General features: G+C 35.1%; 2 protein-coding genes across 2 annotated transcripts; both read right to left on the bottom strand.

The window, feature by feature from the left end:
• Positions 1-4,735: 4,735 nt before the first annotated feature.
• LOC110799005 (probable dolichyl pyrophosphate Man9GlcNAc2 alpha-1,3-glucosyltransferase) lies at positions 4,736-9,533 on the bottom strand. Its single transcript, XM_022004208.2, has 8 exons — positions 9,484-9,533; positions 9,038-9,136; positions 7,517-8,018; positions 7,239-7,422; positions 7,047-7,154; positions 6,228-6,389; positions 5,432-5,684; positions 4,736-5,331 (listed from the first exon to the last, which is right to left on the bottom strand). The coding sequence occupies exons 3-8, from the start codon at positions 7,912-7,914 to the stop codon at positions 4,886-4,888; spliced, it is 1,551 nt and encodes a 516-aa protein (XP_021859900.2). The 5' UTR covers positions 7,915-8,018; positions 9,038-9,136; positions 9,484-9,533; the 3' UTR covers positions 4,736-4,885.
• Positions 9,534-13,970: 4,437 nt separating this feature from the next.
• Positions 13,971-15,351, bottom strand: LOC130470506 (uncharacterized). The gene is made up of 2 exons (XM_056840753.1): positions 15,195-15,351; positions 13,971-14,513 (listed from the first exon to the last, which is right to left on the bottom strand). Exons 1-2 carry the CDS (start codon positions 15,280-15,282, stop codon positions 14,203-14,205), a joined length of 399 nt encoding a protein of 132 aa, XP_056696731.1. The 5' UTR covers positions 15,283-15,351; the 3' UTR covers positions 13,971-14,202.
• Positions 15,352-16,681: the final 1,330 nt, after the last annotated feature.

The raw sequence follows: 16,681 nt of genomic DNA, 5'->3' as shown, positions 1-16,681 counted from the left end.
CTTATTTAATGAGTAATACTGAATGGACACAAATTTAATGAAAGTTCAATCTTTATTTGATAGAAACCATCACTAATTATTATGGAGTAGTCATTAGGGTAGGAAATGCTTCACAATCTTAAAATTTAATGTCATAAATCCCAAGTTCTAGCTCTGTAATTGAATCTGACTTCCTTTAAGGTGTTTTAACATTCTTGTTATACAACCGATTGTATCATACATAAACTTGTGTGTATTTTGCTCATTTTGAGCACACGTCCATTCTTTTAAGGGCGATCCCAGAGGATATTTGAACCGTTTTATTAGAGGACTTCAGTGGAGTGGCCGAGTGGCTTGGCCTAGATTGGTGCCTGATAGACGTTTGATATTAGTTGGTGTTTTCCTCGTTCTTTTTTCTATAGTAGTGTAGATTTTTGTTTTTCTTACTTAGCTTGCTACTTAGTGTTTTTGTAGCTTCGTTTGGGGCTTACCCCTCTCTTTCACCATTTTTTTGTGCTCACTTTGATCTGTTTTGCCTATTAATCCTAATGATCTTTAACCTCTTATATTTCAATTTTGATAATTAATTTTATTCATTTGGATCAATTTTTCTCTATGTTTACCTAAGTGTAAGATGTATTTTGTGCCCTAAGATTTTGTTAACTTATTATTGACTGTAATTTCTTTATATGAACTTGTGTTTTTTCTAAACCCGTTTTGTCTGAAATTATTATGTTTGTTAGTTAAATTTTCTTGGAAAAATCATTTTATATGGAATTGTTTGAAATAAACTTGTTCTATTTAGACTATTAGAACTTTTCTGCATTTAGCTAAACTTATTGGAACTTCTTTTTTATGAAATAAGTCAAAATAAATTAAACAAGCAAATCCCAAATCTATTCAATGATAAAAAAAAGTCAATTAAATACCTAAAAATAAAGGCTTAAATTAGAATCCTACTCGTTACTCCCTCCGTATTTATTTAAGAAATACACTTGGCCGGGCACGGGTGTTAAGAAAAAGAATTTAATGGAATAAAATAATAAAACAAGTGGGATTGAGTAGATATTTTAATAAGAAAAACAAGTGGGGACCATGTCATTTTAGGGAATGAGGGGTGGGGTGGGGTGTAGATATATTATTTAATTAGATGGTGGGGTTGATAAGTTACTAAAAATGGCAAGTGTATATCTTAAATAAATACGGTCGGAAAAGACAAGTGTATCCCTTAAATAAATACATAGGGAGTATGACTTATGAGTTTTACTTAATAAATTACTTCAATGAATTTTTACAGTGTTCTTCATTTAGTTGTCATTTTAGATATTAATATACACAATACATTATAGTACTAAGTTGTTGTCAGTATTTTTCAAAACCGTTATGCCTTTTTTTTTATTTAACACGAAATTTAAGAATAGTAAACGTAAGTTTTTCTTTAAATGAAAATGGATACTTTGTATTAAATTTTGACCATTTAATAATAATAAATATACAAAAATAAAAGGAGTACGATGTATGACTAATAATTTTATCTATACTATATATTAAAAGACGTTTATAATCAAGTTCATTTGTCATGTGGCGCTCTCCTTCTGCCCTCTTTTAAGGGTCTAACTTCATGCTTTACATACAATCAAAAATATAAATATTGTTTATATAAGACTTGATCCCTTGATCTCAAGTTTCAAACAATAAAGAGTTATCCACCAAGCTATGTCATATTTGTTTTATTTCTTTCCATAAAAAATACAATAAATGACAAAATAGTAAAGAAAATAAAATAATAGAACATTTATTCACCTTTTTTGTATGTAATGGCATAAATATGTTTTTTCATGTAATGACCCGGGGCATTGCCCGGGATCCAAAAGGTCTTGCGCGCACAAGGTGTACAATAAATTTATTGTACACCAAGATAACGTTTATGCAGTTTTTCGTAACTTTAAATAATTTTTCTGTAACTTTTATATTATAAAATTAAAAAGTTGATAAATAAACATTTTAAATGGTTAAATGATTAATTTATACATTATTAGTGATTTTGAAGAAATAATTATTATTCAAATGAAAAAATTTATCATTAAAAAATAGATAACTTTTACCTATATAAATGTAACTTTTAAGCATTTTGAGTCAACTTTTATTCCGGTGTACAATATTTATTGTACACCCATTGTAAATAAGAATTTGTGGGATCAAAAACTAGTTATTAATAATAAAAGGAGTAAGATGTACGATATTTAATTAAAAACTTAAAGAGTTACTCTTAACTTATTTAACAAAAATAAATAAAAGATTTAAAAAGAGGTCACTTTTTTATTTTGCAATTAAAGAGAGGCCACTTTTAACATAAGTTAAGGATGTTTATTCATCAACATTGTTGCAACTCAACAAAAGGATGTGCACGATTGTAATTTTTTTTTTTTTTTTTGACAAAGAGTTCATTAAAAGAAGGACAAATTATAACCTATCACTAGGAAAGCTAAAAACAAACATCATACACACCACAACATGAAACAATATTACAAGAAGTAAGAATCCACCCACCGGATTGCAAGACCAAAGCCAAGAGACATCAGAGCTCTTAACACGAACTCGAACCCTGCAAAACAAAAAACTTACCAAAGCTCCTCCCAAGTATTTCAAAGGGTGTATACTAAGGGCCACTTGCAAACGAGCAAAGTAGGGACAATGATGCTGGAATCGGGCTTTATACCAAGCGAAAGCAACATAACTACACTTTAATGGAGGATTGTAATTTTAAAGCTACTCATTTGGTTCCTCCCTCACTTTCCTTAGAGCATGTATATTGGGTGACTCTTTAAAAGAACTTATGAAGGGTTCTCTAGTCTCTCTCTACCACTATCTCTCTACAAGACACACTCAATAATTTATTCCTAAAAACATACAACATTGGTTGATTTCTCAAATGAGCTCTCCAAACTCTTTTTTACCATATGATGGTCCATAATTAATAGTCCTTTTAACCACAGTGACTATCTATTTTTCAAAATTATTACCCACTTTGGTTACTCCCAACTTTTCAACAAAAATCAGCTCTTGGAGGGCTCTTAGGCAAGAGCTACCTTGGAGTAACTCTACATGAAGAGCTACTCAAGAGCCCCTCAAGATCCCCAATGTTGGCCAAGAGATAGTTCTTATTGAAGAGTTACTTAGTGAGTTACTTGGAGAGTCACTCCAAGAGCCCCAATATACATGCTGTTATAAAAAATAAAAAGAGCCCCAATATACATGCTCTTATAAAAATAAAAATAAAAAAAAAAAAAAAATAAAAAAAAATGGGAAGGTTAATGATACTTTCAGAAGTGGGCCAAATGTTGAACACATTGTTGCTCTCCAACTGTATTTTGTTTCGACAGATACGGCTAACGGCTGCATTCCAGGCCCAACACCACACATTACTTCATAATCCCCTTCACTCCTTCAGTTGTATGACTTGTATCGTATTACCATGGATATTCTGGGAAATTGGGTCAAATACATCCGGCTATTCCGATAAAATAGGGTCAATTAAATCCGGCAACCCCTTCGAGGCCTTGACCCTCCTTATTAATACTATGGATTAAATTGACATTCATAATCTAATGCCTTTTCATCTCAAACTAAATCTTTACTTCTTTTTTTTGTTGTGAAAAAATCTTTCCTTTGATATTTATCAATGTAGCGAAGTCATAAATCCGTAATGAATTACGAATGTACCCTTTCCCTCAAAAAAAAAATAAAAAAATATATTAGGAATGTAAGATTTAAATGAATTTGCTACCTGCAACCGGAAAGGTTGTGTTCTTTAAAAAAAAATAAAAAAAAAAATCGAATAGATGAAGCAGGTTTATGACTTGGTTACATCGACATCGTCGACATTCCTTCTACGTAACCATTTAAATGTCAAGGGACAAGGTACATTCTTTTACGGCATTATGAGGTCAATTTTGCAGGACAAATAGCCAAATAGGACTATAGGACTTGCCAGTTGCAATTGCAAACATCTCGTTGGTACTAAAAATCTACCCCGTATAATCATAATCGGTTTACATCGTTGTCTTTCATGGCTCCCAATAACTAAATAATATTATTTTTTTTCATTTTTTTTTCTTTTACTTGCACCATTTGGATTGGACACAAACATTGAGAAATGAAGTAAATATAGAATACCCATGTGATAACAAACAAATTCAGTAGAAAAGGTTAGGTGTTAATGGTAAATATAAAATATGTATAAGGGTAAAATGGGTATTTGGTTTCTGAACACACCAAAAAATAAATGTGTTAATGCATACAGTATACCACTGTGAAAAATAGTGCAAGTAATATGCAACTTTATTAAAGAAAAATAGTGCAAGCAAAAAAAAGGGAGGAAGTATGTAAGACTACCATTGTGTCCATGATAATTTGACAATGCATCATCTTCATCCCGAGCACCTAGTTTGTGGTTTCACTCATAAGTCTCCTAAAACCACTTGGTTCAACCAAATTCAAACACAGTTTCATTCCTACTACCTTGATACCAAATACACTATTACTGTAACAGTGTAACCTACAGTCTGTACCCGTAGCCTTAGCCTTATCCGAGGTAGTATGGCAATACATCACTGAAATTGCATGTGTACGATAGGACGATAGTTATACTCTTACAAACAGTATATAACTATAGAAGTTTCATGTATGAAGATATTATTATGATAAGCCTGGTATATTGTCAATTCCAGACCAGAACTTGAAAAACAAGGGTATATCTGACTGTACAAAGATATCAAATTAATAAAATCAAGAAGTTCCACGCTCCAAAACAGCAAATTCATTAAGGCTTTAACTAAAATGCATCAACATTTATAAATCATTAAAATGGCATGTTTATATTAGCAAAATTCAGTCATAAAAGAGATCAAAGAAGTTTCTTTTCCTTTTCTACCCAAGTAGACTGTTTTTGTAGCATCCATTGCTTCTTATTGGTATAAAGTGCAAGCCAAACAAATTGAGTGAAGGAAACAAGCATGATTATAGCTTCGAAAAGGAAAGGATACCTTTTTGGAGGATTCATCGCCAAGTAAACAATGTGAAGCACGAAAGAGCAAAACACGAGAAGGGTCGTGATTAATAATTTCAAGGTAAAAAAAGATCTGATCTTCCCCGAGTCTTTCTTCCTTGGTGCATAGAAGAGAAGGTAGAAGAGAGAGAAGAGTGCAATGTATGCCAAGACAAGTTGATCACGACATAGAAGTGGAAACATCGAAAATAAGCCAAAATGGATTAACCATCTGAAAACCAAAGGTTCTTCAAGAGCCAAGAGACTTGCAGGCAGAAGTGGCAGTAAAATCGACTTCTCGTGAACTGCAGAGTTATAGCCACAAAAATACAGATGTTCAGCATTTAAAGGGTAAAATCATCAGAATGCAATAATCAATAGGATGGTAGTGAATTAAAAGCTAACCTTGAAATGAAAACAAGTAAAATGAGAAAGAACTGTTAAGCAATGCATAGAGAAACCCTTTGTTGCTTGGGTCCTTTATCTGCTGAATCATCGAAGGCAAGCAAGTTGACAAAGTGGCCGCTAAGCTAATAAGCTTCAAAGACGATGTATTAAACAGTTTCTTCCACTTAATAAGAACTGAAGTTGTGCACCAAAAGTTGGCAACATAATCTTCATAGATTCCCCTCTCAAAGGGTGCAAGACGGGCCAGAACCTGCACAATTTTAAGAATTAATGATAAGACAGCCATCTCATTGAGTTAGAAGTAGACTGTTGTAGTCATTAAGAACCTTAGTTGTCTACAAAAAACATGTTACCTATTTCTTCCAAAAGGGAAAGCAATCAAAATTTCTTCATAGGGTTTCATGGAGAGGAGGCAGGAACCAGTTAAATGTGAGCCAGGGTCAATAACTATGCTTATATGAAGAGACTACAAATTATTAACCTAAGATGCAAATTTATTCAAAATACGTTTGATATTCCAAGAAACCATGTATAAGACAGAAATTAAATAAGATGATAGTAGTTAGCACCAGAGTTTAACATGAAAAGGTTAGAACATAAACATGCTGCCTCCTAAAAAATGATCCTAAGAAAAAAGCTGCAGGAGCAGAGTAACGTGCTTTTATATACAGAAGAGTTTACAGGTGAAATGAAGAGATTAATATGCATTCCACCATAATTGTTAATAAGCAAAAACTGTGATACATCAATAAGTATTCAGCAGGAAGAAATGAGAAAGTTTAGTGTTTCATACTTCTAAAAAGGCTTCTTTGGAATGCAGATATGGCCACCAGACTAAAGCAAATGTTCCCATGACAATCAAGGCCAATTTTGACACTTCAAGGAAAGGATTGCGACGCCTTAAGCATCTACCAAGGAGATGGCTGAAAAATGCTGGAGCAAAATATGCACTCATCTGTCAGAAAACAACGGATCATTTGACTTCAAATCACAAGAAAAAACAGCTGTAATACTCAGGTGAATTTCTACTTCAGGCACAGACAACCTTAACAAGTTCTTGCCTATCTAATCAAATTTCAGGCAGAGACAACCTTAACAAGCCCTTTTTTTTAATAACCAGAGGAATTTGAATCAGCCATCTAATCAAATTTCTTAAAGTACTATCTCCTTTACAAAACTGACTCACATACTTAAAAGAACACGCTACATCCTATTACGAAGAATGGCTGCCCAAGTTAACTATAATTTAGCAAAGGCAAGAAGTCATAAAAATTCTCCTCTGCCGACTAACCCAAAAATAAGGGGAAAAAGGTTGCTAGACATCAGACCTACAGATGATCAGAATCCCCGTTGATTATCTTTTAAGTTTAAAAGCAATGCATAAACTCAATTTGTAGCTAGTAAGTAATTCAAGAATGCATCAATCTGTCTGTAGAATATCAAGCAATGAATTTGGACAATTTTGCATGCAGTGGTAAAACTTGCATATCCATAAATAACAGTTGTTGAGGGGAAGGGGAGCTTTTAAACCGTAGACCAATAACAGTGCCTGGTCCAACCAAGTTCAGGCCCTGCTCACATTGACTATCTGGGCTAAAGGTCAAGGAAGCACCTGCTTATGGCTCAAAGCAAGTGTGAACAAAGCACAAGCTACCAGCTCTCTGCTGGATATAATAGCAGCAACAGCTCCAATAGTGAGACCCAAGCTGATACAGTTGAACTGGAATATAACATAAATTTGGAGTCAAAACCACAGATTTAGCATTGAAAAGATGACAGGTCGACAGGAAGAATGGAGGTGAACCTGGAAATGGCCATGGTCTATAAGAATGAGACATGGATTCAGCAAAATCATTGCCATTAGCCAAGCTATTTCACTCTTATGCCTGTGAGGACGGCTAGCACTATATGATATAACAAAGTAAAAAACAGCAGGAAGGAACACCAACACATCAGAAGACAAGACTGTCCATCTCATCAGCAACTTTCTACAGGAAATGGAGAAAAAACAATCAGTTCAAAAGGATCCTCATCCCTCAGATATGTGCAATAACTGAGAGGAATATGCGAGAAAGCACTCACCCAAGATAAGACTCGTAACCACGGGAAGTAAAAAGGGAAACAGACTCCGGAAGAAATGACTTCAAGAAGATGCCATGAACGTAACTCTGATAGGCTGTCAGTGGAGGGTAGTCGAGGCCCCAATAGCTCAGATCATTTGCTGTGCTATTACGATACCATTCCTTAACAGGGAGATTAATAGTTATCTCCATCCAATGCCTCTGGGCTTCAAAATCGCCAAATTTTGGGGGATTTCCAGCACCCGAATAAGGATGAAGTGAAACAGCCAACCTAACTAACAATGCAAAAAGAGAGATGCACAAGAATGAGGCTCCCAAACCTTTGTTAACTAACCACCACCACGGATTATTGTCATTCTGATCAACAATAATGACTTTTCTTTCCTTTTTGTTTCCCATCTCCCACTTCCAAGCTATCCGTCTTCTTCCAATCTTACCCAAAGATCAGATTTTTACATCATCCTTGACAACCCAGCATGGCATTTAAAGCAAGACCTAGAACACTATAAGTTGCAAAGTTTCAATATGTAGAACACTAAACACAATATCACCATGAAAAATGGAATTCAACACAGCTGAGGTAAAAAACATGAACCTCAGCCATAGCAAAAAAAAAGTAAGTAAAGAAAAGGAATAGATATATCATCAGCAACACAAGTGGTTATGAAACGCTTTTATAGGTAATAATATCTCGAGAAACAATTCGTGTCAGTAGTCCAATGTGAAATACGGAGTATTGCAGAACAATATGGCAACACCGTACTTGTATGTTGTATTCTTGTATTGAACAATACACGATAACGGGAGAAAACAGGCCATAATAGACAAAACTCATACATCCAAAATCAAAGTCTTTACAAGATTCTAGCTTCCTTTTCCCATTCCAGTTACCATAAGCTGTTTGGTGTTACGGTAAGACCAACTCAGTTCTTTTGCCCTCTAATAACTTCCTAGAACGCACAAGTTATAACTTACAAACACTTAGTACCATCTAGTAATACTGTTTTTCTTCTATCCAACTTACACACATTTGATGAAATGTATACCTTCAAAATAATTTCTTTTTATGAAACTAATTACAAAATCAGGTGGCATCGATGATCGGAATAGGGGTACTAGCAAGCAATAATCAGACAATTGACAACAAATAGTGTTTATGTTCAATTAAAATTTCATACATCAAAATCCGGTTCAGAATTAATTTATAACCTACAAACTGGAGCTGAAATATCATAATTAACCAAGCATTGCTTCAAGTGATTATAGAATTGCAAAATTAAATTACATACTGTTTCAAAACTATGAAATTCTTGGCATTTGTTTACTTAACAAGATCTGCATTATCAACCATCATAACAATAAATTCATCAAAATCCAGCACAGTTAATATATGAAATCATACAAATTACACACAATAGTGTATTCATCCAAAATCTGAAAATATAAAATAAATAAAAAATTAATCTTGAACATGTTAAAATGAATCTGAATTCGAAAGATGATAAGACAACCATCAATTTACCTGAGAGCGAGTGACTTTCTGAAAAAAGATTAAATTCCCGAATTTCTGTTTGGAGGTTGAGGGTAGATTCGTAGAAGGAAGGAGGGAGAATGCCCTTTACTACTTTTAGATGAGAAAGTCTTAATCTATACTAGGTATACCATTGAAATGGTATATTAATATTCTGCATTTTTATTTACTACCAAACCACATAGTTTGGTACAAGAAAAATAGTTGTATTTTCTCATGTGATATCAAATGACATAGTTTGGTAAAGTGGTTTCATTTTTTTTGGTTCTAAACAACATAGTTTGGTACTAACAAGTCAAAGATAAATGTTATTTTTCGTGGGCCAGACTTAATTTATTACATGAACTTACCATTTAGCCCTTAATATACCAAATGAAGTTACTGTTTTACCCTTAGTATACCATTTTAATGGTATACCTAGTATAGATTCAGAAAACCTCCTTTTAGATGAGATTAAAACACTTGAATTCCTAAATGCGAAGTACGGTACTCTACTATCTACTCATAGTCTGTCAAAAACCAAACCTACCTGTCAGTGATAAAAAGTTCAAATCTATATTACTCCCTCCGTTCCTAAATACGTGTCCACTTTGGACATGTACACGGTAATTAATAAAATTGAATGGTGTGTAAGAGGTAATGATTGGAAATGTTTTTTTTTTGGAAAGGTAAAATTAGATAATTATTTATTGATAAAGTATAAATAAAAGTGGATGTGGGAGTAAATAGGTCTGGAGGTCCCTAAACTTTGCCAAAAGGAGCAGTTAGGTCCCTCAAGTTTCAAAAGGAGCATTTAGGTCCCTGCGTTTGGATGGAAAACGCTGCTTTTTGTTTTCCGTCACTAACGGCCGTTAAAATTCAATTAAATTAAAAAGAAACTAAATAAAAGGCACTAAACGACAAAAAAACAGTTACATTTACCATTTACCAATAATTAAATAAAGGGGAATTCATTTCAGTTAGCTTTTTACAAAAATATAGCCGTTGAGGCTCTCAAAAAACAGAGTATTTAACATTCCATGCACAACAAAACAACAATAAAACACTTAAAAAACAAAATTCTTTCTTCTCCATCTTCTGCTCTGTGTTTTTTCTCTGTTGCTCCACCATAGCTGACTCTTCTCAACAAAAAGGTATTTTTCTGCCATTTTTTTTAAAATCTTAAGTTAGCTTATTTTAACAATAATTAAACATATTTAGGAAATAATTATTAAAACGTAATTTATTTGTAGAATGATGAACAGGGCTATCTCTTTGTTCAACAATGGTGATAATGAACACCCTAAGAGGTGCTACTGTGGATTCACAGTATCCATTCAAAAGGCATGGACAAAAGAAAATCCTGGAAGGAGGTTCATTGCTTGTCCAGATTATGACGTTGAAACAAACAGAAGGGGTTGCATTTTTTTTAGATGGATTGATGAACAAGAACCAACAACTTGGCAAACAATTGTCATACTAGGGTTAATGCAAGATAAACAAAGCCTTGCTGCTGAAGTTGATAGTTTTAGGACAAAACTTAGTGAAGCTAACAATTATGCAAGGAAGAGGGAGGCAGACTATGTGATGAGCAAGATGAGAAGACCTATTAGTGTGAAATGTGAAGTGTGGGTTGTAATCCTAGTGGTTCTGTTTTTTTTTATCTGGTTTGTTTTAAGTTAAGTGGGTTAAGTGGGTAGGTAAAATGTAATGATCTGCACTAATGAAATGTAATGAAGACTTTAAATTCAATAAAATCTAACCTCATGGTCTTTTTTCTAATCTTCTAGCCATTGCAAGATCCTGCAATGCTTGGCTTGATATTGTGTGTCCTTGACTTGGTTGAGTCTGTGACAATGGGAAGTCATGTGCAGAGAAGGAGTAGATGGTTTGCTCACCCCCATGATCAGAATGGAAAGCTGCAGGAGGTCTTTGCCTCTGTGGTGTGGGGAAGTGTTGTGATATAGGCTGCATTAATTAAAACAAATTAGGAACAAGTTGGCTTCAGTACAATAAAGTAACATGTAAGAAAGAATTTGAGTATATTGAATGACTTACAGTAGCTATTCTTTGATACCCATTTGGGTAGGTATAAATACCCACACCCCTATTGTGCATTGGTATAGCTGAACTGGTTCTTGGGTGTTGTTGCTGTGGTGTGGTCTGCTCTGCAGTAGCATGATTGTTGCTGTGTTGTTGTTGCTTAGGGGCATTCTTGCAACCCCTTTTGTTGTGGCCTATCACACCACATAAGCTGCATTTCATAGAACAACCTGTTCTCTTCAGCTTACCAGATGCAGTTACCTCTCCAACACCATATCTCCTCTTTTTTTAGGTCTTCTATTGACCTTTTTCACCTTTGGAGCCACAACAATGCTATCAGAAGTAGGCCACTCTTGAGGACCATTTAAAGGCTCTAACAAAAATTCATATGCCTTCATGTAGGTCTGTTTGCAGAAATATGCATTGACATATTGTTCTGGGTGGTCTACTTTATTCCATATAGCAACAATTGCATGTTTGAATGGAATCCCACTCACCTGCCATGCATTGCAACTGCAAGTATGTTGGTTCAGATCCACCACATACTTAACCTGTGTTGCACCTTCTCTTACTCCATAGCAAAACCCACAATCCCAGTATGCATTCCAACCCCTAGCCCAAATTTTGTGTTTCTCTAACTGAATTTGGATCCTAGGACACAACATTATCTCCTTTTTCCCAATGAAATCTCTTTTCTTATGCAGTCTTTCCATCAAACCCTCTCTGATATCTTCCAACATGGTAATAATAGGCTTGTGCCTTGCACTCAAGATGCATGCATTAAACACCTCACTCATGTTGTTGTCTACACTGTCACAACAAGATAATGGAGTGTAGAATGCCCTACACCATTTCTTGTAGTTCCTTTTCAGTAGGTCTTCAGCAGCTTCATGTGAAATACCCCTCATTACTTCAATGTTTTCATTGAAGTGATTTACTGTGTTGCTTTTTGCAATAGTCCAAAATTGTTTTATGTACTCTAAACCACCTCCAAACACTCCCCTAAAATTACAGTACACATGCCTTGCACACACCCTACTTTCAGCTTGTGGAAACACATTTGACACAGCAGCAAGTAAACCCTTTTGTTGGTCAGACATGAAAGTGTACCCTGCTCCTTCACTAGTGCCTAAATCAGTAGCTAGAAGTTCTAGAAACCAACTCCATGTGTCAGTGCTCTCAACCTCACAAACAGCCCAAGCCAAAGGGAACATTTGATTGTTTCCATCCCTCCCTACTGCTACTAACAATTGACCCCCAAATGGTCCCTTTAAGAAACATCCATCAAGTGATATGAAAGGTCTGCATCCTGCCAAGAACCCTTTCCTAAGTGCCTCAAAACACAAATACAGTCTGTCAAACACATTTGCATCCAACTTCAACTTCACTGTGTTCCCTGGATTGCTTCTTAGTATCTCAGCTGCATACCTTGGGAGTAATGCATACTGCTCTTTGTATTCACCAACAATGAGTGCTTGACCCCTTCTCCTAGCCCTGGCAGCCTTGTCTTTGCTCACCCTTATACCCTTTTCTAACCAAATGGTTTCCTGAATATCTTGCACTCTCATGTAAGGGTTAACCTTAAACAGATTCTGGTAGTGTTCTGCAATCCAATGTGAAGTCATCTTCTTAATGATAGGTGTCCTACCACAAGTGTGCTCACTGACAAATGTTTTCACTGTAAATGACCTTCTTCCTCTCTCCCATGAAGCCCAAATTATCCATTTACAACCTTTATCTTTGTGCTCACACTCTGCACAAACCCTAGTGGAATCATTTTAGAAAATGGAATGTTTCTTCCTTTATCAATTGAATAATCTATGATTGCTTTCCTAAATGTCTTTGGATTCTCAAACTGTTGCCCAACATAAAAAGTGGCTTCCCTCTCTTCAGTTTCAGTGTTGTTTTGCTTCTGTTTCCCTCTCCCCCTCTTATGGTGTTGTGGTGCAACTAAGTAACCAACATCATCCTCATCTTCTGACTCACTAGGGCTGTCTAAGTCACTGTATCCATCAAAGTCATCCCCCAAATTCAGACCACCTTCTACTTTACTTTCTGCTAGTTTTTTCAGCATTACTAACTCCTCCAAATAAGTCTTTTCCCTTCTCATATCATCAGATATCTTAGACCTAGCAGTGGCTAACTCATCATCATCTTCATCTGTACCCTCTGAATCATAATCAATTTCAGGTTGAGGCACATTTTGAGGTTGAATTTGAGGTTCAGGTTGAGGTTCAGGTTGAGTTTCAGTTTGTTTGGGTGGGAGTACTGTAAAAGGTGGTTCCACATAATCAGAATTTAAGTCAACCACATCAGTATTCAACAACTCAAGGAAGCTACCTCTCCCTCCTCCCCCTCCTTCACTCCTGTTTAGGTTAAAGTTGTAGGTGGGTTTGATTTTATGTTCAATGTATATATGAATGCTTTTGTATTCAAAGAGTAAAGCTAAGAAAGGGTCACAAGTACTACTATCAAAACCTAAAAACCTAACCCCATTCTTGAATTCTTTCCTAGGGTCCCAGAAATGTACTTTCTCTATATCATTATAACCTAAACTATCCACTAATTCCTTAACATATTTGCCATCTGCATTCTCATGGATGTAATCAAAGACATCCACCCTCCCCCCACTATAAACCATATCACCTTGCACAACCCATTCACCACCATGATGCACATATATGCAAGGGTTCAAAGTCAAATCATCAACATCTGATCAAAGTTAAAACAATATCAATTAAAAAAAAAACTTTAAGAAATCAAACCAAACCAAATCTTGAATAACAACACAAGAGATAACAAAAGGTTAAAGTTGCATTCATTCATTCATCATGATCATGTCAGTTGCATTTACAAAAGGGTAGGCTTCAACCCTAACATTTCAAACCTCAACCCACTATTGAGGGAGAAGCCTACGGTTAGATATAAACTACTGTCATAGCAGTGACAAATACCAAAAACCAACATTTGTCACATTCACAAAAACCTACTTGCAATGACAGTAGTAATGTAATTGTCCTTGAAAATTAAAAATAAAAAAAAGCTATAAACAAGCTGGATCATCATAAGCTTGACAAAAGAGGGGCCACCACCAGCGCCACCACCACCCACCCCTGCATGGCCTCCACCACCAGCTACTCCTCCTCCTTGAAAAGGAGGGGGAAGCCGTCAAAGTAGACGGTCATGTCCTTGTCCATCCAGGCGTGGAAGTCACGGCCATCATTGTCAATGATGTCCATGATCACCCACTCCCGCAGCCACGCGCGGTAGCATCCTTGAGGGTAGTGGTATGGGAGGCGGTACCGCAACTTGGCCCACCTACGCCACTGCTTGCATACCATCTGCACAGCAGCCTGCCCCTCCCAGTCCAGCTTGGTGAAGATCTGGGTGATGAGGATGTCTTGATGATGGCAAAGGGGGTGTGCCTCCCTTAAAGCAAGGTCTCCTAAAGTCAAAGTAACGGCCAAAGTCAATAAAACAGTAAGTAAACCCTAATTATTATACGGAATCTAGATTAAAATACTTCTAAATTAAGAAACAATAGTTTAAATAAACACCATTTTCAAGAACATGCAAGCATCAATTCGAATTAATCAAACTCTGTTTTTTATTTAAGTGAATCAAAAACAGTAAGTGAAACCCTAATTACTACAAAATCTAGTTTAAATTAATTCCAAATTACGCAACAATTGTATAATTTAACATATTAAACACCATTTTCAAGAACATGCAAGCATCAATTCGAATTAATCAAACTCTGTTTTTTATTTAAGTGAATCAAAAACAGTAAGTGAAACCCTAATTACTACAAAATCTAGTTTAAATTAATTCCAAATTACGCAACAATTGTATAATTTAACATATTAAACACCATTTTCAAGAACATGCAAGCATCAATTCGAATTAAATATTGGAAAGTAAAAACGGACGAAACCCTAATTCCAACTTCAATTGATAAATTATGCGAAATCAGCCCACGATTGTTTAAATTAACATATAAAACACCACAATCAAGATAATGCATGCACCAATTTTGGGAAAAAGTTACTTAACAAAAAAGCCCTAATTTATCATGGCTCAACTGCAAACATTTATTGAAAAAAACCGACAAATTGAATGAAAATACCTTCGTCCCATCTGGAAATTCTTGTTCTCTTGGGGGTGCGACATTCCCACTTATCAGCAGTCCTCTTTCCTGATACGCAAGAACCCATTTTTGCAGAAAACTCAGAGTAATAACTTCAAATTCTCTTAAGTGTTTGAGTGAGTAAATGGCAAAAAGACAACTGATAGTGAAAATGGGGGGGGGGGGGGGGACCATATAAATAGGAAGTGAAAAGGGGGGAAATAGGGTTGGGAACAGTAAAAAATTACCGCCAAAACATTATTAGGAAGGAACCAGAAAAAACGAGAGAAGTTGGAAGGTTTCCACGTGTACACATTGAAAAAGTAAGTTGAAACCTCTAAGTAATTGGAAAAGGCTTCTTTTCATCAAAATCATCTGTTTTCAATCATTAATCTACGTGTATATTAATTCTACTTTTATTTTAATAATTTTTAATATTATTATATTCATTTTAACGGCCCTTAGTGACGGAAAACAAAAAGCAGCGTTTTCCATCCATTTTGAGGGACCTAAATGCTCCTTTTGAAACTTGAGGGACCTAACTGCTCCTTTTGGCAAAGTTTAGGGACCTTCAGTACAGTTTACTCGTGGATGTGGGGATTGAAAAGTGGGAAAAGTGTAGAATGTGTAAGAAAAGGTAATACTCTCTCCGTATTTATTTAAGGGATACACTTGCCTTTTCCGACCGTATTTATTTAAGAGATACACTTGCCATTTTTAGTAACTTATCAACCCCACCATCTAATTAAATAATACATCTAATTTACCCTATGACCCACCATCCTATTAAACAAATAATTTCATAAACCCACCCCACCTCCCACCCACCAAAATGACATGGTCCCCATTTGTTTAATTATTAAAATATCTATCTAACCACACTTGCTTTATTATTTTATTTCATTCAATTCTTCTCCTTAATATCCATGTCCGACCAAGTGTATCTCTTAAATAAATACGGAGGGAGTAATGATGTATAGAAAAGATGGAAAAGTGTATGGAAAAGTGTATAGAAAAGTGGTAAAGGTGTATGTCCAAAAACGGAAAGTGGACACATAAAAGGGAACGTTATAAATGGGAACTGGACACGTATTTAGGAACGGAGGTAGTAATATATTAAAAATCAATACGTACAATGAGTTTCAAACTCCAGACCTCAAGTGTGGAGGATAACTATCATTACCATCTTAACCAACAACCATTTGTGGTTTATCTCTTCACATTAATTATAAATGGATGTTAACATGAAGTTTACAACAACAAAACTTTTATGTGACTTTTTATTTTCTATTGACTATTTTGGAAAAAAAAATTAAAGAATTAGGACAATCATGAATAAACATGATGTCATAAGTCTCATAAGCATCAACTACAGAAATGTCTTGTATGGTTGCATGTATCTAATTTGGTGTTTGTTAATTTTGAATCACTTATTTCCACTAGAAAAACAAATTATACAAATTGTAAGATGATGCAATTGAAAAATT

The sequence above is a fragment of the Spinacia oleracea genome, chromosome 1 (assembly GCF_020520425.1).
Source record: "Spinacia oleracea cultivar Varoflay chromosome 1, BTI_SOV_V1, whole genome shotgun sequence".
NCBI classification, from domain to species: domain Eukaryota; kingdom Viridiplantae; phylum Streptophyta; class Magnoliopsida; order Caryophyllales; family Amaranthaceae; genus Spinacia; species Spinacia oleracea.
The sequence above is the reverse complement of the archived record's forward strand: the minus strand, read 5'-3'. Positions and strand labels throughout refer to the sequence as shown.